Source organism: Strix aluco, chromosome 7 (assembly GCF_031877795.1).
Source record: "Strix aluco isolate bStrAlu1 chromosome 7, bStrAlu1.hap1, whole genome shotgun sequence".
NCBI lineage: Eukaryota > Metazoa > Chordata > Aves > Strigiformes > Strigidae > Strix > Strix aluco.
Genome location: NC_133937.1, coordinates 31,542,533 through 31,568,445, shown reverse-complemented (window position 1 = coordinate 31,568,445; position 25,913 = coordinate 31,542,533). Strand labels below are relative to the sequence as shown.

At 43.6% G+C, this 25,913-nt stretch overlaps 1 protein-coding gene across 24 annotated transcripts in view; it reads right to left on the bottom strand.

Moving 5' to 3' along the window:
* TCF7L2 (transcription factor 7 like 2) overlaps positions 1-25,913 on the bottom strand; it is a 181,168-nt gene that overhangs the window by 112,318 nt on the left and 42,937 nt on the right. For all 24 annotated transcript variants that reach the window (XM_074831286.1, XM_074831299.1, XM_074831300.1 and 21 more), the window contains exon 4: positions 4,604-4,705. In XM_074831286.1, the coding sequence (XP_074687387.1) occupies positions 4,604-4,705 (102 nt within the window). The remainder of the gene's footprint in view (positions 1-4,603; positions 4,706-25,913) is intronic.

Here is a 25,913-nt window from a genome sequence, read left to right as displayed (position 1 = left end):
GTGCATAAGTGTAAACCACATGAGACTGAAAGAAATCTGGGACCAGACAGAGCAGACTGTGCAGATTCAACTCTAACTGATCTGGGAAACAACTCCTGATTCCTCCAAACTGCCCAGCGGTCCCAGACACTCGCTGTCCATGCACATTGAAGAGGCTAACAGAGAGTACTCTTCAGATATTTTGCCTTCAGTTTTGCTTGTCACATTAAGGTTTGAAAACATTTTAACCTCCTTTAAAAAAAAGAAGAAGAAAAATTTAGATACACCACTGCACAGTGATTCTTTGTTCTTGGGGATTCAGTCTACTTTATGGCTCTGTTCATTACATATTAGAAAACTCAGGCCAAATAGTACTAGAAGTCCTCCCCCAAGGTAACATTTACATTTACTTCAAAAGGCCTCCCTGCAGAAGAAAACGCAGGAATTTTTTAAACCTTCAACTGTTTCGTAAGAAATATACTGTACCAAACCACCACCATTTTGGGTTCTGAATGTTTTTGTCTGGTACAAAGGAACTAAAAGCAAGTCTTTGTACATCTGAGACAGCAGGAGGCAGGATCCCAGGACCAGTCTTTCACCCACACTCCTGCCTAAAACAGGGTATGGCTGAGTCAAAGTTATTTACTTTGCAGAGAACAGGGAAGAACAGCACTGTTCTCCTTAAGGTTGTAGGAATGCATGCATAGATAAAAAAGGTTTTAAAGGAGCTTGCTTTCTGCAGCGAGCAGATTTTGGAGATCCTTGTGCAGATATACCATGCTCATTTTCACTTGCCTGTCCACACCACAATAGAAAATTTTCATGCGAGAATCCCACTCCTTGAGCACCCAGATCTCATCCTTATTACCACACTGGCAGCACATACATGGAGCAGATCAGGTGCACATTAAACATGGGATTTCAGGACAACTAGCACCCTACCTGCTTAGAGAAGCATGCAAGGCACCCAGCTGAGGTCTGCTTTACAGCCAAAAAAACTTCCTGCTAAAACTGTTTTACAAAGTCTTAGTACCATCAATGTAGTCAAAGGCCAGAAAAAAAGAGGGGAAATAACCACAAAAACCCTTAAAAAAATCCCAGCCTCGTAATAGTACTATCCACAGGCTGAATTCAAAATTTTGACCTACCAAGCTTAATAGCATACTATTAAAACAATTTTTCCCCCGGTTTTCTTTCACCTTTGGACACAGATAAGCAGCATGACTGTGCCAGAGCAAGATGCAAGAGTCTTACAAGATGGGTGAAGCACCTAAATGCAAATAAATGCACTGGTCTTAAATGGAGCCTCATGCTGTACCTTCCTCAAGACATGCTGAACATAATTTCAGTTTAATATTCTGTTTCTCATTATGGGCCTTGGAGACTCTCTCAAGCACCATGAAAAGCAGTATTAACCCAGCCCTCGGCACTGGGGGCAATCCAGCCAAATTATTCATGCTGGTCTTTTGCTTCGATTTTTGTAGTCTTAACTCAATGTTCTTAAACAAATCTGAAAGGAGGAAGGCTGACAAATAGTACAGACTTTACTTAAGACATTATAGACGGCCATGTTCTGCAGCCTTGAGTCATTAAGCTAAAAACCTGCGCTGAAGCCAAAGGGAGTTTCATCAGAGCTGGGCGTAAAGGCTGCAGCCCTGACATGGAGCTTGTGGTAGTCACAGCCAAGCACTGAGAAGCAAGAATGTTAAAAAAAAGAAAAAAGAAAGGAAAAAGGAAGGGGAGAGGGAAAAAAAAAAAAAAAAAAGAAAAAAGGGGAAGAAACCCCCCACACTCTCCTTTCCTCTCTTTGTAATCCAGCTATAAAGATTAGCCTCAAATCCTGATTTCAGAGATAGAGGAAAAGATAAGAAATGATTTGCAGGTGTTAGCATTTTCCTACAGATCTTTAGGGCAGCACAACTGATTTCAAGATGAAAAACTGGCACAGGTACACTTGGCAGGTAGACAAGACACAGCAACGTGGGTGGAGAATCAGTTTCCAACCCTATATGTTACACATTACACTCGCACAGAAACATCAGCATGCCCATGAAATATCCCTCATTGTTCCATAAAAAGATTAATTGCATTTTCATGTATGCAGAAATGGGTGTAGAGCCTCATGCAAGAGCAGCCAGGTCCCAGGTGCTGTGGGCAGGCACAGCAGTGACGAACGGGGACACCAGAGAAGCCTGACACATCCCAGGCCAACTGGCATCTGCAGTCACTTCATCTCCCTGAATGCCATTACCCACTCTAACTTTATTGACCAAAAAATAAGACCATTTTTACTCCACAGAATTAATGTGGCCTGGGGCGGATGCCAGGAAAAAGGGTGGAAAAAGCTGCCCCTTATTTATTTATTTTAACAGAACAAGGCAAAACAGTTTGCCGCTAGAAATAAACATTAAACCTTGCAGAACCTCCACCCACTCCCAAAAACCCCACTGCTCCCCCCCTCACTCCCTCCTCCACCTCCTCTCCCTCCAACATTGTAAGTAGCACAAAAGATCACATTACAAATGCCAGCTGTGGCTCTTTTGGAAGGTGGCCTCCATCTCGGAGGTAGTATATGTTCCTCACGGCCTAAGTGGTTGCTATGGTAAATATGCTTTTTATTGAATAGCAGAGTGAAACAGCTTTTAAAGAGACCCATAAGAACCCCATAAATGGTCAAAATACAAGGCAGATCAACCTCAGCCTCCCTGGAAACAGGTTTCTCTTTATTTTCCAAAATGACTGCAATTTTTGAACGCTTTTTTTTGTGTGTGTTTGCGTTGTCCACTCGTCTTCACCTTGCCCATACCTGGGTGGAGAAGCTGGAGAGGGCCAGGGGATCCAGGATCCCAACCAGCCCTCCCCAGCACAATGAGCTGCTTTGGCTTTAAAAGGCAAGCGCCTGCTCTCCTGCGCAGCAGGAAGCTCCGCCGACAGCAGATGCTCAGCACTAGGAAGCCCAGCGAAGCTACCCACCAAACTCAGCCTGCCCTCCCAGGCTGCAACCAGCCAGGAGAAACTTCCTGCTCCCTCGCCATCACCTCCTACACCTGACACCACTTCACCGTGCCAGCCCCAGCGCCCCATGAACACTCCCATCCCCTGTGCCGATCCTCCAGCACAGCAATTAAAAAAAAAAATTAAAATGAGAAAATTACTTTGGTTCATTTCTTATTAAGAATAAGATGACAGCGGGTTTTGATGGCTGTAGATTTCTAGATAACCAGCCAAACATCTTTTCTCTGATCTCTTCCTTCAGTGACAGCCCAAGTGGACGCGAAGGAAGAGCAAAGTCATTCTGAAAAAGTGAAGCAACCAACACTAGATAGCAACTAGGCAAATGCCAGTCTTGTTCCCATCGCTCTCTGCTGGGATGGTTGAGAAGCCGTGGACTCTAAAAGATAGGCAACCGTTTTTCTTTTTAAATAAGAAACTGAGACACTCATAGCGAAGGGCTGACACTTCTCGAGTTAAAGAGACAACAGTGGAAAAAGAAGCTTCTCAAAAACGTTTAGTATGATTTGAGATTTCTAACAAAACAAATGTGTGCCTTGGATGATCTACTAGCTACGTTAGTTTTACACTGTATAGCAAAAGATAAAGAACAAGCAATGTTTCTTTTCCTTGGAGTCATCTAATCATCCAATGGTTATAAAATTGTTAAAAAAAAAATTAATGTAAAACTTGATGACAAACCGTTTCAGAAGAAATATGCTATCCCACTACTCGCCATCTTCTCCAGTGGTAAATTTCCCAGATGAACACTCAGAGCTAAGGTGGTCCTTAACAACAGAAGGCACTGACACTGGCTATGGGTGAGGATGGGCTAATGCATACCACCCCTCTTGCATCACACCATATAAGCAGTTTTATTTTAGACCTCTATGGATGCTATTTTATAAAGTAAAATAAAACCCCAAGCCCCTCTCATGCAAATTTGTATTGAACATTTCAAAGTCAACATTGTTTTTACAATAGAAGCAAGAAAATTTAACCAAGAACTGAAAAATTAAGTGAGAGTTAATAAATGAAGCTGGTTTTAGCAATGCTACTCATTATAAAGTGGGTTTTATATTTTGCAGGTAAGTAGTAAACATTTGATAACACTTTTTGCACTAAATGAAAAGTCATCACAACACAAAGGGACATGTGCTCTGTTGAGCCTGCACCCAGGTAAAATGCTGACCAACTCTCACAAAACTTTCATTCAAGATTTTGCAATAAAAAATTTTTTTAGTAAAGGCCATAGAACAGGCTTGGTTTTTATTTTTTTAATGCTTTCCAAAAGTTTCTCTTCATTCTCTTCAGTTCAACATTGTCAGATGTGTAAACCAGCCTGATAGGACTTCACTGCCACTAAGTAATTCTGCAGTGTGTAAATTTAGAGCATTTTCAACTCTCTGCTCTCCTACGAGGCACATGAATGATAATCTCATAAACAGCCCAGCAATAGTAAGTGTATTCCCTCCTTTTACCATGGGCTTGTTAGGGTTTTTGTTTGTTTTGAAATATTTTTCTTTTGGTTTGTATAAAAGAAAACTGATGACAACCAATGCCATTAATGTCAAATGCCTTTTTTTTTTTTTTTTTTTAAACAAAGGAAGAACATCTTTCTGCGTTTACTTACAACAATGTGTGCTGGAGATGGAGACCTAGCATCCTTGAGGGCTTGTCTACTCTGAAGGCTCCCTGCCTGAACATCAAGCAGTGGCCATTTCATCTGCAGATACTGGATGGAGGAAACAAAAATGGGGAAAGAAAAATGAGTTCAGAAAAGAAAGGCAAAAAAAATAACAAATCTTAGGTAACATGGGTAAAAAGATATAAATTAAAACTTATGCAAGGAACTGAAACAAAAATTAAGACGACTTTGCATGTTTGTGGAGACAAAAATCTGTGCAGAACACTAACAATTTCATACCACCACATTACAGTTCAGGAATAGGAAAATAAAGCAGATTGCAAAGACAGTATTACATTGATTTTACTAATCGTAGCAAATCTGGAAGAAGAATAAAGCCCACACAGAAACAAAAATATCAAAACCATGGACAGGATGGGACAAGGGAGGGGAAGGTGAATTATCAGTCTCAGGAGAAGGAAAACACGTCTCGTGGGTTAAGAACACGATCTCATTATTTAATGGGTCATCTGTCAACCCTCTTCCAACAAATGCACCATGTCAACTCCTCTGGCTCCACAGAGCTATAGGAGCCCTAAAGGCAGAGGTCTACCCCAAAAAGCACCTGTTTTCTCTACTTTCACCATTCCTGGAAGTCACCATGGATTATTTTCTTCTTGTTCATCTTCTGTCAGACAACCCTTAAGGGACTCGCACAGTGTAACTTATTCAATTGCAAGGCCAAACTGAATAAGCTCTCCCGTTGATGATGTCCAAGGCAGTACAGCCTGGTGCATTCAGGCCCTGCTGTGCTGGGCAGGCGCTGGGGATAGCCAAAACTTATTTCTGTCACTGTCATCAACAGATAGGCTGAATACACACAGGCAGCGAGTCTGCAGCATAAGCGGGTGTTGATTCAAAGGCAAAAAAAAGCTTAACTACTCTTCAAGAAAGAGCAGAACATCTGCACAGATCTAACCAGCATCAAATATCAACTAAAACTTCTGCTCTTGGGCATGCATGTCCTCTCACTAAACTCACCGGAGGAGCCATTGCACCCCAGCCAGATCGCACAGTGGAGCTCCAGGCTTCCACCAAACAGGTGAAGTCTTGAGCTGGTACCCAGATTGTTGCATCACAAGTGCTCGATTCTGACCAAGAGCAGCCCCACAGAGAAATTAGTTAGCCCAAACAGACTTCTATGCAGTACATCTAAATATAACTTCAGCCCAAGCTTTTCCCTCTGCATGGTGCTGCACTGTGCCAATTAGGCATACTGGTTAATACGTGATCTCTAAAAGCCCTGTATCATGCTGGAAGAAATGTGTACTACCACATATCATCAGCTCCCTCCCAGAACTAAGAAAAGCATCTGTATGCATAGATCAGGCCACTGCAGAAGATCCTATTTAGCACTAGACTCTGGTTGACCTAACAGATCTATTCCTAGAAAATATTTAGAGAAATAGTTATGTTTACCCATTCCTTCTTTTTTTTTTTGGTGTTTTTTGGTTGGTGTTTTTTTTTTTTTTTAGTAAGATTAATCTTGAAGGACAACCACACACAAACAACCCCGCCACTGCAGTAGAACAACGGAAGCCGTATCTAAATCTCCATGAAGGAAGGAAGGAGATCTGGTTCCATGCTTTCAGCACATCACTATCACTTTGCTCACGTATACAAAACATTTGCTAGCATACAAGGCCTGTTTGCTGGAAGACCCTGGGCACGAAGGTGACCAAAAGCAGGAGTCAGCAGGAGGACACATTACCAATTCCCATCACTTGAAGGGCCCGAGATTTCTGAGCTACTGGAATGCAAATAAACAAACCCATACACTGGATTTGTGCCCCATACGAGTTCCTCAAGTTCCAAGAAGTCTTGTTTTTATTCATCTTCACATTTGGGATTTGTGTAATGTGGACCAGAATGTTTCAGCACTTCTTAAAAACAAGAAATAAAACCCAAACAAACCAGAACTAGTCTACCATAAGCGACATTTCTAACTCCTACGACTCAACTGTAAGCCTCCAGATATTTGATCGCTTGTGTCAAATCCCTGCTCATCAATATAGGTGACCACAACATAAATTTTAAAGTTGAGATGATGTTAAAGTAACTTTCTAACCCTTTGTGGTTTCAAAAAAGTGCTTAAAAATGCAACCCAAGTGCACAGAAAATGGACCTAAGTCGACTGAGAACTTCTTGAGGGGAAATCTGATACATATCAGATTTGCAGATGGCACTATTAAACAACTCAACAGCTACATTTTTGTTAAGTCCATCGGTTCTCTTAGACAGTGATTGTAACCACCACACATAAAGGGGCATATGAATTTGCAGAAAGGGTCCTGATGGGTCATGGCTACTACTGGCTTCCTCAGGTTTTCCAGCTAGTGAAGTATTTTTCCCCTTTTCCGAGGAAAACGTCCTCAGAGGATATGTGCCTCGTGGTACATGACTCTTTCAAACTCTACAACCATTTTGGAGAGTGAGACATTACTGTTACGACAGCTAAAGCATAAGAACCTGCCAGCTCAACTGGTGGCGTTCCAGGAAATGGCCACTAAGCCACTACCCACCAAAATAAACCAACCGCCCTCATTTTCCATGACAAGCCCATGGTCATGAGCAACCCTGGAATATTCCTACAACCATGACAACCCATGAAGGAGCTCAGGTCGGCAGCTGTCCTAAAACACAGGCCAAGAAACACGTGGGCTTCTCTTGAGACTGCCCCAAGGGCAGACTGAGGCACTGACACAGCAGCATGAGCAAGCTCACATCAGACCCTGTCCAGTCAGTAATTATTGCAGGGATTACAAAGCCTTCAGGACTGTCAGTTCTACTGTTTTTTACTAGCAATAAATTCCCTTAGAAGAAACAGAGCAAAAAGGTACAGTTGCTCCTGCTCCACCTCGATCTCACAAGAGACCGTACTTTCAGCAGAGGTGCTCCCACACCAGGCTGACCAGCCTAAGTTCAAGATGAAAGTTTCAGAAGATCTTACTGCTACTTTGCTTTTCAGCTTTTAAAACCCTTAGTTTGGACTCTCAATAAAGTCATTCTCTTTACCCACCCCTACCACAGAGGATCCAAGAACGCTTACAGTGCAAAGGTTAAAATGCAGCCAAAGCTGCTTCTCCTCTTGGACATGCACGTGGAGCACAGCAGGAATGGTCCGAACCCAGAGGGCTCAGTTTTGCACTCAAGGACACACAGGGACAGCTTCCATTTGCACCAGTGGGGGAAAAAAATAAAGATAAAACACACAGTCTCCACAGAGAGCAGTAACACACAAGGGTCAACAAAGCAACTTCCATGAGCTCTACCAAGTGGCCAAGATCCAGAGCAGCATCCTGGCCCTGCCAAGGGCGAGATGTTCTGTCTGTCAGATAAACAGAGGGCCAGAGCCCGCAGCCAACGCCTGCGTCAAGCTAACGAACCCACAGCTTCAATGGCGGGACATTTACAAAAGAAAGTAAGTCCAATTTGCTGGCTTCAAAACGCCAGTCCCATTGATAGAGTATGAAATATTAGCATTGTTTAAGGTGACGAGCCTGACTCAAGGCCTCCTCATCCAAGAATTGTCATGCCTGTAACACAATATTGATGTGGTGGCTTATAATTCTTACTTTACATAAAAGCTTCATTGTGTGCCAAATTCAATCTCCACAGGCTACCTGAGCCACAGATTTTTACGAGTCTACATTTCAGCGCTGCGAGTCTACAATACACATAATTTTCAATTATGTTAGGGCAGAACAGGATCACTGCCTATATAACATTACTGGTTGGAGGAAATGAGACTCAGCCCTACTGCCGAGAGAGCTAACTGGATCCAGATGGTGGGCCGAACGAGGCGGCCGGCCGAGCGAGCGACGTCGCAGCAGCCGCCCCCTCCACGACTCTCCTTCACGATGGAGAGAGACGCCAAGCCATCGCCGGGGCTGGGAGCTGGAACGGGAGGATGCTTGGGCAGAGGGGGGAGTTGCATCATGGTGTGGGGAGGGTAAAGGAAGAGGGGGGAGAGGCGTGATTGCTTTTGCAGGTTTACTACTGCTGCCCTACGCTACGATATTCTTATTAAAGAGGAGAAAAATTAAGTCCTGTTACAGCGGAGAGGTAAATCCTTTCCTTCCTCAAGCAACTAAATAGCAGGAAATCCTCTTCTCTCGGCCCTAAATGCAGATTTGAGCCAGACAGTTCCTCTGATTTGCAAGGAGTCCGCAAAAATCTGAAGCCGACTTTCCCAGCCTTCTGACACTGCTTTTACATTCCTGCACCAGGGGGGAAGGGCAGGAGGGAGGGAAGTTCCCACCATCCTGCTCCTGCAAACACTGGACACGCACCCGCTCCTCTCCTGCTTCTGCGTCTCAGTGTGGAAATTAGGACTTGCCTGTACAAACATTGAACTTTTCAACAAATTAACTCTAACAAATCTGTGCAAATTATTTCAGAGCAAAACTGTTGAAATGAGCTCTGCTGGCCTGCTTTTAACATTTTTTTAAATAATGTCATCTTGGCATAAGCATTTTATTCCCTGTTTAACAATATGATCTGATGGGGATCATTAGCATGTGTGTGTTTTTTTAAAAAAAAAAAAAAGAAAGGAAAAAAAGTTTTATGGCAAGTCTCAGAGAGCTTAAGCAAAATAATTGTTAAGCTCCAGGCCTCCGCACAAAAATTAAAACACGTATGGGGCGAGCGTACTTGAGAGAAACCAAAGCTTTTAAAAAGGCTGTTAAATTGTCAGCACAAGGGAAAAGGCAAATGATTTGAACGGCACAGATTTTTTTCTGTAGAAGGGGAACGAAAAAAAACCCACCCTACCCTCCATTCCTGTGAGCATCACATCCACCCCTCCCATCTGCAACTAGAAGGTCCTGCAAAGCACAGACCCACCAAGAGCAGCTCTGCATGCCCACCCCCACAAACACCACCCAAAGCAGCTGCCTTCCTGAGCACCAGCAGGGCAAACAAACATCTTCCCCAAGATTTCACAGCAGAGTTGGTCAAAAGCTGCTAAAATTCACATCCAAGACTAGAGGAGTTTGGTGGAAACTCTTACTCACGACACGGCCCCGATGCAAGGGATGGCACAGAGCTCACAGGTGTTTCCTGCACCGATGTCCAACCTGGAGCTGCTCCCTTGTCACGCTATTGTTTTCACCGCTGGAATGCCCTACGAGTGATGTCCCACAGCATACAAATACATAAACACAATTTTAAAAAAAAGCTGTATTTTTAAATGGAGGGAAAGCTGCACAACACTTTCCAGCTCAGGTTTCCTGCAGCTGGTGCTTATTAGCTCCCAGGAACCGAAACAAGTAGGAGCAGGGCTCCTGGAGTCAGCTTGATGCCACAGGCCTCCAATACCTCCCCTAACCATGGGACCACATCTTCACCTTCAGAGTCTGCACTTTCTCCCTGGATCTCGGCAGGCCATGCAAGCAGAAATATTTGTGATCCTAGTTTTGCTGTTAGTCTCTCCCTTGGCCAGCGTTGCAGACTCACATGGAAGTACACACCTGGACGTCAAATTTTAAGCTCAGGAGTTTCTTCTATATTTAGTTAGCAGCTCTTCTGGAAGTGGGCATCTAGACAAATTTTAACCAGAGATAATCTAGTAGTAACATGGAAAGTGCAATGGTGAGGGGAGGGCTGAGATTTATGGGGAAGGTGACAGGAACAAAGACAGAGCTTAACAAGACTATAATTGCTCTCTGTGGACAAGAAAAATAGCTGCAAGAGGATACTCGTCTTGGTACCTACAAAGCAAGGTCTGCAACCTACTAGTGTCCCCACTTAAGTCAGAAGGCAAAGCCTCTAAGGATTTAAAAGTAGACCCTCAGCTTCTGCTCCATCCCTTAATTTACCTCAACCCCTTATTTTTGGTCTTCAGTTATCACCTTGTTTGTAGAGGTGTGCAGTGTGAGAGCAAAATCTGAAGGATTTATTTTAAATAACTGAAGGAACTTTAAGAGGGCCTCCTATTTCTTGCAGATCTGCAATGCCTGGAATTTTTTGTATGAGAAGTAATAGACACCACCCACAATGTTCAGCCCTTCTACAGAATATGTAATGTACCACGACGAGGCACAAGGGAGCTGCTCAAAAGGAGAGCCACGAAGCTCATTTCAACGACACCGATCCTTTCCACACAAAAGATTTCCCCACAGCATTCAAGAAATGAAAGCATGGAATTGTAAAACACGGAAGTATTTATCACATATCTCCACTTCTTTTTAAAATTAATATTGCCCTTTAAACTATTGCAACACTACAAAAATAAATTATTAAATAAAACACATAAATAGAGAAAAAATGGCACAAAAAAAAAACCTGGTAAGTGCTGTGTACCTGCACAGACACATGCACATAGGTCATTAAGTCATCTTCCCAATTTAAAAATGCCACTTACTCAGCAGCACTGGTATCAGCCAAAGCATTGTGTGATATATTCCTGAAAAAGACACTTCTAGTGCCTTGAACTTCCCCATTATTGAGAACTCAAGTCACCTTGTCTCCTTCCTTTCCAGTAATGCACAAGAGTCCTTGAAACCGGGGCCTTGAGTTGCCATTTTAATATTTTGCCTATGCCTCTGTGACATTGCTGAAGTGCAAGTGCTGCTAGGGCATAAAAAAAGGAAAAGGCAGATTCCTCCACTGCCTGAAAGTTACAGAAATGTGCTCGCAATTAAACAGTTTGAGATCATCTCAAAGGAGGGATGCCTGAAAGCAGAAATTCTGCGATCTGTAAGTGCCTCACTGAAGCCACAGAGCAATCTAACACAATGGGCAAAGATGATGCCCGTTTTGGGGTGGAACAAGACATGGAGAAACAGTTTGAGACCCACGAGCCTCCTCAACAACTGCCGCTCCCTCTTGGGTGAGCAGTCAGACTGAGTGGAGGTGGAGGAACGTCCCACAAGCACCAGATCAGTTGCTTTCTCCTGACCTAATCACCAGGCTCCATGCCCTCACAGCACATGCAGCTCTTCTCCCGCATCCCAGATGAGATGCAATACAACAGCTACATCCCATTACTACTGCCGCACGTCACTCACAATGTTTTTCTATACACAGTGATAAGGGCACGGAGGAGGCTGCCGTGGGGGAGAGCTAGAGAGAATAACCAGAAGCTTCCTTTAAAATTATTGCCTATGAAAGTTCAAGCAAATTCAGATAATTATTTGCTCATTCTGACGTGGATGAAAGGCATCCTTGCCATCAGTTTTACTGAAGTAAAACAGGGTTTTTCCTTCTAATGAATGCAAGGTTGGTAGACTACAGTTGAGTTCTAGGATATTGATACTAAGCATGAAGAAGCTAAGCAAAGGCTAATCAGCTACGTAGGAATTAAAAATAATTTTTTTAGCTTTACTAGAGGAAGAGTGTTCATGTGACTCGGAAGTACAGCATTACTTTCTGCAGTTCACATGGTATCTCAGCAAAACAACTGCAGGCAGTGTTTCTTGATCCTGGGTGGAGCTTGGGAAAGTACCATTTATCTTTCCACATTTAATTTGAAAGCCCCCACATCCCTCACTGCACAAATCAGCAGGCTGGCTGAGTACTATTTGGATGTCTACGAAGTACTGTTCCAAAAGACAGGCACAAATAAAAGCATAATTTCAGTCGAGGAACAAGAACAAACTTCTTATCTACTTACTTTAAGCCAACAAAAAAACAACTTCTTAATCGTCAAACTACTTTCCCCAGATTTTCTCTGCAACCTGTTCTGTTCCACTCAAGCATAGAGTTTCCATCAGAGAAAGAATGGGGCAGTCATGACATCTCAAAAAAGTCTTTCTGTAGATATGGCTTGTTTAGACTCAGCAAAGCTAAACCAGTCTCCAAGACTCACCGAACAATTTGATGTACAGACCCACATTTAATTTCTCTTCCTGGCAATCTCCCAGAGAGTGAGAGAACAATTGGTAACTAGTGTTTGCATGAAGTCCAAGAATGCATTTTATGGTCTATAAAATATAATTCCTTTCCTCCCCATTAAAGACAGACAGTAAAAATATCTGACAGCACGTTAGAAACAGAGATCACGGCACTGAACTACCTCCACTGTAACAGAAGGGCTGCTCCAGGGGAACCTTGCCTCCCTTAAAACTTTCCAACTCTGTTAAGAGCATAACCCCATTTATAAAGGAGGTACTATAACTTTAAGCTTTGCAACTACCTTTTTCTTTTAAAGAAAAACAAAAAAAATCCAAACCAACCTAACAGAGCTCAGTGGTCAACCATGTGCTTTAACACTGCAGAACATGTCTGCTCTGTCCTGCTCCCTTCTCACCCCACTGCATGGATCTGTGGCGCAGGACAGTGTGGTGGTGTAAGAAATAAAAGGAGCTCTCCAAAACTCACCCCCACCTTGACCTTGCTTCCATCACTCAGTGTGGAGTGGGAGTTACATGTTTCCTAATCATGGGAAGTTTTAACCAGACTCCTTCTGTACCCTGGTGCTATCTGCCATCAGGAAAGTCATTTCTACATGACCAGGGTACAATAAGGCTACTGAACTGATATCATTTATCACTGCATATATGTGTGTGAAGAAAAAAAAAGATAGAGGCCTAGCTTTGTGCACCTCTGTCCTGGATCAGACCTACTTGTCTTTGTCATTTCTTACTATAACCAGAGATTGACAGTTGCCCAATCTGTTCTCCCAAGTGTTTCCTATTTGTGGGGGAAAAAAAGTGTCTGATTTGGTTTCTTATGGTGTGGAGGGATGGAGGAGGACGATAAAGGCCAGGACAGGCTGCGGCAACAGGGTGGCTGTGTGGCAGTGGCCCTCAGCAAGGTAGCACTGTGCCCCACATCCACAAGACTGAATACAAGCAAGCAGCTTATCACACACTTTCTGTGAGGAGCTGCATGACTTCAGAAACCTCAGTTTACAAAATCTGAGCCAAAAGAGGGTTGACTGATAAAAGCGCTCAGCACCTCTGGCTATCAGAAGCCAGCAGACAGGTGACATGGGTGAGATGGGAGAAGGGGCCTCTCAGACTATCTGGGTTGGTGGTGTGGGTTTTTTTTCACTCTTTAATCCAAATTCTCATCTTGGGTTCTGTGAAGCACCTGTGAACAAGAGACACGGGTGGGTGGGATCCCAGCATAAAAGTGCTACAGGAGAATTTAGCTGTTTGCTTGTTATTGTAACATCGCTTAATGGGGCTTTACTGTAAGAGTCATATTTTCTCCCACTGTTGGGTAAGTGAAACTCATGACTCGAATCACTACCACAAAAATTCCTGTCGATGTAGCAATTCTGGGTGAACTGCCGGGAGCCACTCTCTAGTAAACCCAGCAAATTTCATACCGAATTTCCTGTCGCCTCCCTTGTGGTTTCCATGCACGATTGGGTCTTCGATGCAACAAGGGGTTACTGCAGAATAGATGGCTCCAAGGGTTTCAGGCCCTCCTGAAAACCAAGAACTTGCAAAATTCTCTTTCCCCAGGGTTGGTAGCTTTTGTCTATCTTTTTTTTTTAAAAAAAAAACAAACCCAAAAAGTTAACTCAAAAATGTAACCTAAAGGCAACCTCAGGAAAAAAGTCCCAGAGATAACACTGAAACCAGCAATATTCTGACCTCCTAGGAGAAGCTGGGAAGGTTGCTGTTGAGGTTATTTTGTTTTTCAGAAAGCCTGTCTTTGAAAAAAAAAAAAAAACAAACAAAAAACAACAACAAAAAACCCCAACTTTCCACTGCATCATATCCTGGTCCACATTCCTCACCGTAATCTTTTAGTTCAGATGCATGGAGATGCCTTTGAAAGATGTAAAAGAGGTCAAGAGTCCCCTCAGCTAATTGCGCTGGCTGAGAAACAAAACTTGTGGGCTGGGGTAGGATTTGTGTCAGACTGACCTTCTGTGAGACCAGCTACTCCTCTGAATAAAACCCTCTCGCTGTCTCCGCCAGAATCCTCCTGCCACTCAAGTATCATCTTGCTGTAACAAATTACTCCTAACCCAGGATTATGGCTCTTTCCAAATCCCTCCTAGAGAGCCGGGAAAGAAACACTCCCTCCCAGGATTCAGCACCAGTTGTTTCCCCTATCAATAATCCTCCTATTTGCTTCTCCGATGGCATTAGTCTGTTGGGCCAGCAAGACCACTCGCACCCATTTTCCTTCCAAACGTAAGTTGGATGTCTCAACTGTCCATCAGAAGAGGAAAAGATGAAGGCTTGCCTTCAGATACCCATGGAAAAGACACCCCGTCTGGCCAAACACAAAGCTAACTCCTGGTTAAGTAGGAAGAATTATATTTAGGCAGAGGACTAAGTGAATCATTTGGATTGAAAGCAAAACCAAACAAATGAAGTATTCACTAAATCTGTGCTGTCACCTCTTGTTCCTGGGCAGCTACCCCATGTATTTATTTTCTGGTTTCCTCCAGCACTACCAAAACAATGCAATATGCATTTATGGTATTTAAATGAAGTATTTTTAAAATATTCTTAGTTGAATCATCAGCCACACAAACTCTTCCTCAAGAACAAATAAAATGTTGCTTTTTCTTAAAGGAGATGCAGACACACAAGATGTGAAAGCAAATACAGTCCAGAATTGAGACCACTGTGAATTATTTTTCCTGATTAAAAAGGCTCACCAAGGAAAACAAGTCCAATTCCTGTAAAATTCAAATAATGGTCTAGCATTTGAAAGGCACTTTGAAAAGTAAGAGTACATTATCCATTAAATTTAAGTGACTTCTATTGAATTTACATATTTTAGGGACAAATATGTACAAACTATACTACTGGAAGTTTTGGATAAATGTTCTTTTTTTGTTTATTTAGAGAGATACATTTTCTTAGGTCAAAACAATTATACTGGCCTAGCCACTCCCTGAGCTAAAGTGACTAGAAACAAAAGTCAAACAGCACAATTCATTACCACAAAATAATCCTTTCAGTTTTAATAAATTGGGAAAAAAAGGAAAACCCACTTTTTTAAACACCAAATCAAGATCATACACAGCTCCACGCATCTATAGAAAAAGGAAAAACCAGATTTTCTTCTGCATAGGGAAAAATGCAACATGCGTGAGCCTGTGTTTTTCCTCTCAATGGGTGTGGGGAAAAGAGGCAGGAGAAAAAAAAAATCATAATTAAAAAAAAAAAAATCCGTGTAGAAATGCTGGCTGGGAGGGGGGCCTCTGTCCCAGGGAGAAGGGTATCAGCAGCTCTGCAATAGCTCATGTCCTGGAGGGACTCTGCCCCATGCGCCAAATTCTTGTGGTTGTGGAAGAGGTTTGTTTTGGAGAGGTGAGGGTTGCTTTCCTGCAGCAATCCTGCAGTGAACACCTAACTCATGGCCACGGGGAGCAGAGCCCGCTCTCCCGCAGACACAACACACCCGCGCTCCCCAGATTGGCATTTGTCACACTTGCATGCCACAGCCCCAAAGTTAAAACAAAGGAGTCATCAGAGCAGCCCTGAGCGTATAAATCTGTAAATAGCCAAAAATGTTGCTGTTGTTGCTAAATATAGTGCAGGCATTTTGAACTGGCTGGCCCGCAAGGCAGCTTTTATATTTATTTATTTAAAGGACTATAGTTTGGGAACACTGAGTGTTTTTTAAGCCTGTTCATGTATATTATGTCCCCTCTCTCCCGATATGAATATGCAAAAAAAAAAAATATTTTAAAGGAACTTAGCAGGCACTAGAAAAACAACTTTCACTTCAGAGCCAGAAAGCAGAGTAGAAAGGCATATTTGACTTTGTAACTGGAGCGAAATCTCCGCCGAGGATGGTAAATCAGGTTCACACAGAGTTAAATGGCGGAATAGCTTCAAGCCCACCACTCTGATAAAATTAGCAAATGCCTTGCTCCCTGTGGGAGCTCTCCCCAGGATCGGGCACATCCCTGCTCAGCCTTCGCGAGGGAGGGGTGCGGGGACCAGGGCTGCCCAGGAGGAGAGGGGCCCGCGGCAGCCCCCCTCGGCGGAGAAGCGCCTGCGAAGCACTGTGCTCCCCAGGGAAAGGCAAAACGGGGGTGCGCAGCACTTCACCCTCCCGAAGTCAGCCCGGGGCTGCCTCTTTACTACTAAATCCTGGGAGTTAGGCACCAGCTCGCACTTCGCCTTCGCAGGAGGGTGAGGGCCGGGGGTTCGACAAGCCCGTGCAGGAGGAGAGGGCAGGAATCCTCGGGGAAAGGCTCCGGGACATGACAGCCCAGCCCTGGACCACCCAGGAGCCAGCCTGCAAAAGAGCACTCACCTACGGGATGCTCTCTGAAAGCCAAGGGCCCAACCCGGGCTCTGGGGCAGCGGCACGGACCCCCGGGGGACAGGGAGGTCCCTGCAGAGGCTTAGGGAGAGGATGGGGACACACGCCGGCCCCCCATGGACCCTCTGGGAGAGCCACAGACAAACCGGCGGCACCGGAGCTTTCACACGCCTGCGCTAAGTGCCCTGGACCCACAGGTGTCAAATGAATATTTTAGGGTTTAGCCTTACCTGCAACTGATAAGAAAAAACAGTAGCTATTCGAGGTTTGTTACAGGTATACATCTCTCTTTAAAAAAAAAAAAAAAAAAAAAAAGAAAAAAAGGCTTTTTCTTCGCAGGGCGGGGGGGGAGGTGGGGGTGGGTGGAAGGGGCTGCATCGACAGCTCCACTAGCCAGAGGCACTTTGCAAGGAGGAAAGTAGAACTCAAGATGTGGGCAGGCCTCAGGTTTCAGAGCCTCAGGGCACATCCAAGAGACACCGACTATTTACTGAACAGCCGGGAAAGCAAAGACTCCAATCTTACAACGTTTTATAATCTTATTGTGGACACTTATATTTTATAAGTTCTTGAGGTTGAAAAGACTGGGGCGGGGAGGGACACAAGAAGCCATGTTAGCTGTCTGGTGGGGTTTTGAGAGGCGTTTTTGTTCTTTAAAGATGAGGTAGGATGACTGCATACAAGGGTAATTATAAATGAAGCAAGTAAGGATCAATGAGCTCCCTTTCATAGCAATAGCTTATTTATTTATTTTAAAAATCACGACACAGCATTTCTGTTCTATTTCCAAGTCAAATTTGTCCTAGGTGGAATCAGAGAAAGAAAAACCAGGTTCCTAAACAGATTTTTGAAAGCATTAATAGACTGAAGAGCATCTGCACAGGACAGTAAGTTGAAGTCAGTGTTTCTGCATGCTGCAGAGCTAAACTGATAACCTCAGGAGGGACCTTTCATCTCAACAGACCTGCACACAAAAGGTCATTACAGTGCACCCTACTCCCACTAAGGAGCTTACCTCTTACATGTAACATCAGGCTTATTAAGCAACGTGCGGTGATACAATAGCTGCTAATCTACTGAAAATTATTACTCTTTTCCTCCTGCCCCCCCTATAAGCACCACTGGGATTTGCAACACATTGTTTCGAGGATGTTACCTGAAGGGCAGAGGGACTTCAAACTGCCCTGCCCTCCCTGCTCCCTAGGTGATCCCTCCCCAGGGAAGATTTACAGCTATCAGGGTAGCCCGAGTATTGTAGAAAAATTCCTTTGACTGTGTATGGGTTTAATGAGTACAATTAGTTGCATTCTGTTAAAAAAAATAAAAATAAATAAATAATTATCCACCGAGCACGAGGAGAATAGCAAAGGAAAAATGCAGGACATCAGTGCAGTCTTCCACCACCTCTTCCATCAGTCCAGGAAAAGATCAGCAGCTCCTGCAAGACGTGCTTCAGGCTGTCATTCTGTGGAGCTGGATGTTTTGCCATCGCTTCTGAATGATAATTGGCTCAAAAATTATCACGCCTCACTGTCCCTGTAGAAAAAGCCCTGTGGTCTCATGCAGTGGGGTCATTACCCGCCAGAGCATTCCACATTTCCTCGAGAGGGCACGAATGTCCTGAACTCCCACACACTTCAGAACAGTTAATTCACTCAACAGGGCAAAGGATTCAGGTCAGGATTTTTCCAAGAAGCCATAAGGACTTGGGTGCCTGACTGGCTCTGCTCCTTTGTGAATCCCATCCCTTGCACTGGTGAGTGATTTAAGACTCACACCAAAGCTCCACTCAAAAGATCAAAAATTTGCAAAAATATAGTGACTAATGCTTTTCTATTTTGTAAATTGGTTTATAGAAGTCAAAATTGTATCGGACAAAGTGCTTTCACTGTCCAAGTTAGTTTAAATCTCCCCTCTCAGTTTATTAAGGCCATTAACTTCTCTCCTAATCTGAATCTCCTATTTTGTTTCAGGATTAAGAATACACCTCTACGTGGGGACTAGCAGTGTCCTTGGTGCATCTCTCATATAGATGTGTCTGAAAACAACTGGGAGTTCTTCAGTCTTACTTCACTATACAGTTTAACACTCACATCAGTCATTCCACATACACACATACCAAACCACACTGCAGACAAACCCATATACTGTTAAGTCCCTCATAATGATGCTTTAAACTTGTAAATATAAGGATATATATACCAGGCCATACATATCCTTAAGGCCATATATATACACACACACACATATCAGGCCAACTCATCCACAAGCATCCAGCACCTTGATGAAGTTGCTGGAGTCTTCAGTGTTTTGCCACTCAGAAACTCCAATTCCAATATTATTACCACCAATGCCAAATCATTAACGACTTTGAGTATCCTGCGCTGCCTAGTACCTTGCACCTCATACCATAAACCATACACAAAAGGGCTTGCCTGTGCAACATCTTGCGAAATTATACAAAATTCCCCACCTTATTTACAGTGCATTTAAAAAAAAAAAAAAAAAAAATCAAAGCAACCCCTCACACACACACAGAGTAGAGGCCACTAAAACAGCAGAAGATGGCAATGGAAAAATGGATGGTGCAGCCATTTGCCCACACATCAGGAGCATTTCAAACGGAAGTGGGAAGGGAATTAAAAAAAAAAAAAAAAGTCTGGCACGGGGAAGCCCATACTATCCACTGTACACTTGGGCAGGGAGTGGTTAGAGATTTATTTACTATTATTATCATTAAAAGAAGGGGGAAAATAATTGTTTGCTAGCAGACTTTAGCTTAATCATTTTGAAAATGGAGAAAACCCAGGAATAACAAAGTGCAGGCAAACTGCAGGACAGGGCTGCAAGGATGCATACCTGGCCATCGCCGGCCGTTGGGACCACCGAGTAAAACAGCTCCCTGAACCAACTGTCCCACTTCTTTCTCCCATGCAGGAGAAATTAATTTAAAAAAAAAAAAAAGGTAACAAAATAAAACTACAAGCCTGCCCTTTCGTAGGGCCTAGATTAATTGTGAATGCAAATGAAGCCCTTCTGCAGCACTGGGGTCCATTTCCAGGGAAATGCGTGCACTCGCCTCTGTTTACTCCAGCTCCAGCAATGCAGCACAACCTTCAGTCAAGCTATTAACTTGAACGTTGAACTTCACAGCACTGGCTGTCTTTCTCAGCCATTCTTTTGATGTTACCTCCAAAGCAAAAGATCAAAGACTTTGAGTGTGGTGAGGGGAAGTCCCAGGCTCTTAGCCTACCAGCCTGTGATATATGTTAAAATCCTGGCCAAAAGAGAGAGTGAAGGGAAAAAGAAAGGAAAAGCCAGCGAAGAAAGCATCCTAGCGGAGCGGTGACACGAGGAAGTGGCGCAGCAAAATCCACATGCTGCATCTACCCGGGTTCACGACCCCAGAAATGGGGCTTGTTTCTCTGTTGCTGCATTTTCTAGCAGTACCAGATCGCTCCCTAAAATCAGCAGCCCCCCATCACCCCTTCTGACACAAAGCTGCACCTTGCGTGCTGCCCAGAGAGACAGCAGACGCGTGCCAGCAGCACACCGCTAACAAGAAAAGCATCCCCAAGCCGCTACACTGTGCAAACCACCCACAGTCTTTGCAGGACGGGGAGAGACAACATAGGACCAGGGCTCTGTGACACACTGAATTTCCACGTCCGCCACAGGCTCCTGGGCCATCCTGAATGAGTCACATGAAAATAAACCCCTCGCCTCAGCCTTCCTGCTTGTAAAACGTGGATAATATTGCCCTGCCAGGATAACAGCCTATTCTTCCTTATGGGGCCCCGAGAGGCGGCGGTGCTAAAGGCCACGCTGATATCTGCAGGGGTCCAAGTCCAGGCACCCCTTCACGCGTCACCACACCCCGGGCAGGAGGAGAAGCCCACGGCCATGGCACGTCCCCAGTGACAGGCAGCTCCCACATCCCCGAGCGGGCGCAGGGGCTGCTGAAGAGGGGGCTGCACGGCGACAAGGGGCTTCCGCCACATTTCACTACCGTCTCCCTGGAGCAGATCTGGATGCCTTTGGGAAGGCTGGTCCTGCAGGAAAACATCTAGAAAGTTAATCACTTTTCCCCCTCCCTGAGCCTGTTTGTTGGGGTTTTTTTTTGGTTGGGGGTTTTGGTTCTTTTGGTTTTTTGTATTTATATTTTATCCATGTGTTTAGAAGGGGCAGGACGGGGGCGATTTTTTTTTAATATAGAATTTTTTTATTTTAAGATTCTGTCCAACCATTTTCCCCTTCCTGAGCCTTTTTTTGGGTTTATTTATATTCCCATAATACACAACAGCATTCCAGATTTAGACAGTGACACTTGGTTGACATGGTCAAAAGTGGATCCAGTGCAGCCTGCCTGCCAAACCAAGCCCCTCATCCATCAGCTGAAGTCCTTTTACTGCAGGGTCATGAAGGAATCACAGACTGTTTTTCATTCCTTTCTACCAATGTCCCTCCTAACTCTAGAAACCAAAACCCTCTTATGCTTGTCAGCTCCTCCTCTTCCCCACCCCCGTGAATTCAGGTCTTGGCATTCACCAGCATAAGAAGCCATGGGATTCAAAACAGAAATTCTTCAAAACAGAATTCATGGCATTAAGCAGTAAGTAGGATATTCTGATTTTATTGTACTTTACTTACTCCTACTTAGCTCTAATCCTCACTCCCTAGACAGGGGCTCACTCTCGCTGTCAGTGAAGTCGATAGGAATTTGGCTATTGACTTCAATGGAAGTGGGATCAGATCCTCACATCTGTTGCACACGGCAAGCAATATGCAGAGCAAAAAAAAAATAGGTGGGGAGAGGAAAAAAAAAGGAAAAAGAAAAATCTCAACACTGAATTGTAAAATGATAAATGAGCTTGGACCAGGATTGAAAGTAATGGATGCAGGGGAACTCTGAATCTGCAAACCCCACATAGTATCACCTATACCTCATTCCTTAAAAAGACAATTCAAACAACTACAGGAAGGGGATGAAAAAACAAACAAACAAAACCCAACCCAAAATCACCAAAAACCACAACAAAAAATAACCCTCCAGTCACAGTTTCTGATACAAAATGAACAGCCAGCCTCTCGGTAAAGCTTTTTCATGATGAGGAATCCCCCAGATCCCTTCCAGCCCTCCTCTCCCAGAGGCTTTGGAGCACAAAGCGTGCAGAGCAGGCAGGCACACGCGAGGAGGTGGCAGGATCCTGGGCCACGGAAGATGGAGCTGATTGAGCAGTATGAGAAGTCAAGTACTAGCTGCTGCTCCACAACATGAGAAGGATCCAAAATAAACAAGACCTAGATCTGGAACGTGATCCTGCCCTGCGTCACAGCCCTGCGATAATGCACCAGGAGTCAGGATTTCTTGGCATGAACCATGCTATCAGCAATAAACAAGCCAGTTCTCTAGAGCTACAAGGGACGCAAAGGGAGCTGGGGAGGGAAGGAAGAAGAAAAAAAAAAAAACAAAAAACAAAAAGACAGAATTATCTGTGTATTGGCCAAAAAACTATATAAAATGAGTATGAAAAGAAGCAACTGCCAAAACTGGGATGGGAAGAAAGAAAATGAGATACTGAAACAAATCTTACACGCCTCCTACCTGCAGAGATACCATTCAAGACTTAGGCATTCTGTCAGAATAGTTTCTCCTTGTGATAAATGGAGGGCAGCAATGGTAGCTTACAAAGGGATAGCCCCAAGATTCAAATTCTGCACCTAAATCTCCTTAATATCACCAAGAATTTCCAAATCCTTTAAAAAAAAAAAAAAGTAAATATGTAAGAATCTAACTGGCTCTCCAAAATTCCTCAAGACTGTTTGCTCTCTGTGCTCCATGGCAATCAGAACAGCTACTCTCCCTCTCTATTTATACTCCATTTCAAGTCATCGTTCTTACTATGTGCAGTGCATTCACCATGCCAGAAAAATCACTTCGCTTGGGAGAAGCAAGAAAGAGACTGATGAAACTAGGAAGAAAAAGAAGGCAGGGACAGTATTTTCCTAAAAAGTAAAGACAACATTTGTGTTCGACAGGAGCTAACGCGCCTATAGTCTCCAATCCACCCAAACAACTTTTAGGCTGAAGCAGCCCTGCAGGTTGCATTGTATTTCAAGTCACACAGGTGCGCCAAGGCATGGCTAGATCAGTGCCTGAGCGGTGCTGGCCGAGTCGCTAGCATTTATTGACTGCACATATGGCAGGAAAAGCTGCTGCACAGCAAGTGGCTTTCAAAACTATCAGACCTGCAAAGAGAAATCAATACAATTTGCTTCTAACCACCCGGTCTTCAAGTCTTTTTTTTTTTTATTCCTGACCCACCTTTTCGCTCCCCGGTCCCACCTGATCCAAGAGGCCCCTGACGCTTAGGCATTGGCACTGAGGGAATGCCCAGGTAGGAAAGCAGAGGGATGTGATGGGAACCAGAGGAGAGTGTCACATACTGCTCGCTCTAACACACTGTAAAAAGTCACCTCCTGAAACACATAGAAATTCTCATAGAATTAAATCCCTTATAATCCCACTTAGCAGAAATAAGGTAGAGCAGTATGCTGGTGCTTAAGACATTTTAGTCTTTAAGAAAGTACATTTTGTTTAAAAAAAAAAACACCAAAAAAACCCAAAAAAACCAATCCACCCTGCTACTCTTGAAAAGAATTTGAATGGAAGAAATTTTAAACCCGAGTCAAACTTCTCTGTGAAGGCACGTTTTCTTTTCTGGGCTTTTTTAAGCAAGTTACAGAGAATAAACCCTTGAATATTTTCATTCTTCCCAAACGTGATTATTTTTATAGCAGCCCATATATGTGCTACTCTAGTTCATATGTACAAATAAATGTGCTGAGCTAATATTAAAACAACAACCAACTGCAGTAAGACTTAGAAGCATTTTCTACAAGAATATACAAACACAAGCAAAATAAAACATACGCTGCTTCCCAAATTAAGAGCTAATTGTGTTTACAACTTCTTTCCCACTGGGAAATGCTATCTGTGGTCCAGCAGTCCACCTTCCCCTCTCCCCCGCAGCAAATGACCTACCAACTAAGTACCAGCTTTATGCTCAAGTTGGTCAACTAGGTTTTTGCTTAACCCACAGGCATTTTTCCTATTTCAAAGTTTCTATTAACTCCCTACTGATGTACCCTAAAAGAAGTTTTAAGGGCTTGGAAGCACATAAATAAAATAGACTTTGCTGGACCAGCACAGCCGAATGAAAGCCTTTCACCTGCAGTGGTGGTGATAAAAATTTTAGATGCAGCTGCACACGTGGTCCCTCCATAGACTTAAGACTGCTGAATGGCTGGAAATCGCAGCTATCTCCTGGCCACTGAGATGCCTCAGTTACACAGAGGCAAGCATCAGGACAGGACCTGGGGTTTGGGTTGGGTGTTCTGGGACTTGGTTTTCTTCCTTTTTTTTTTTTTTGGCTGTAGCAAAGCCCTCTTTAGCTATAAGGCTGAAAGAAGCTGCTAGCCTGTACAGTGATGATAAGAAACCTGGAAGAGGAGAGGGAGATGGCAAGGAAGAAAAGATGGGAGGAGGGAGTGTGACTTGATGTGAAACCCTGAAGCAGAAAAATAAAGGTTTGCTTCAAAGCTAATGCTGTGTACTAAACCTCCTGCCCCTGTTTGCTCTGTAAGGCGCACACCCAACTACAGACAGGCTGTGCTGCAAGGTGGGAACTCTCCGAAGAGTGACCAGAGAGTTTGCTGTTTTACTGACAAGTTCAAGCCCCTGAAAAATGGATGAGTGCAAAACTGACCCATCCTCCATGGTGTCACATCAGCAAAACCAGTCAGAGCTGGTTATTTGTCCCTTTCTAGAACCCTACCAACTAACTTCACACAATAAAAATTTATAAAACCAGACACAAAAAAAAAAAAAAAAAAAAAAAAATCAAGACACCTGTATTATTACTTTTTTTTTTTCCTCCTTTTTTAGTCCCAAAATATTTTCCACATCTAAATAAAACCCCCACCTTGAAGAAGTGTCTAACAGCAGATTCTGTTTAAAAACTTTAACTAGAGGCTCAGGTCACGGCTCTCATGAAACACCCAGCAACTAACTCTTTCCATAAAGTTCATTTGGCAGAAGAACCATCAATCCTGCTTTCTCCCAATACAGCTTTCTGTTTCAGCCCCCACATCAGATGTTAAACTGAGAGCATTTTAGGTACTGTCTGGTCTACAGAGCCACGATAAATTAAGCAGTGCCCAGTTGCAGGAACAAAATGAATACACAGATCCATTTAAAGCATATTGACATTAATGTAAGGGGACCCTGCAGATAATCCCAAATTTTCTAATCCCTTACACTTTCCACCCACGTGATAGGATTAAAATCCCCGTCCTCAAAACTACTTGTTTAGCAGAGCATCCTTACTGCAGCCGCACTGAGCCCTGCACCATTACTCTTCACTCAGTGTAGGTCCCAGTGGGTAAACTTTGTTCTGTTCTTGATCAGTAATCCTAAACAAACCTGTACCTTGTTGGTACCAAACTGTTAATATTCCATTGTTAATATCCCACCTTTTCTCAGTCTTGCTCTTTTGTTGCATTAGTTTTCCTACCGTCTAGAGCCCCACCACGCCTGAACCTCCCTGGGCAAACAGAAGCTCAGGTTCAGAAGCCCTGCGGTGGGTGAAACACTGGGCAATGCTCACCATCAGCATTGAGAAACAGGCAGAAAGGCTACCAAAGGCATTGTGTATCTTCTTCGTATAGCAAAATGTTTTCCCTCATGAAAGAGATGTTGATGTACTGAGAAACTTACAGATTTCAAAAAGGGAAAAAGAAAGGGATGGGATATCTCAAAAAATCAGTTCTTCTCTGCATCCCTTATTATAGACATGAGCCCATTTCCACTTTAGTTCTGCTTAGGTGGGATTTCTCATACATTTCACATGCAAAAATCCCAGTGAATGCAGGACTTACGAAGAGACAAGAAAAAACACACCATATCCTTGGCAGCTTAAGATCAACTTTGCTAACATTCACTAAATATTCTCAGCAAACCTGACCCATAGCCTCTGGTGAGGAGGAACCCTTACCTATCATT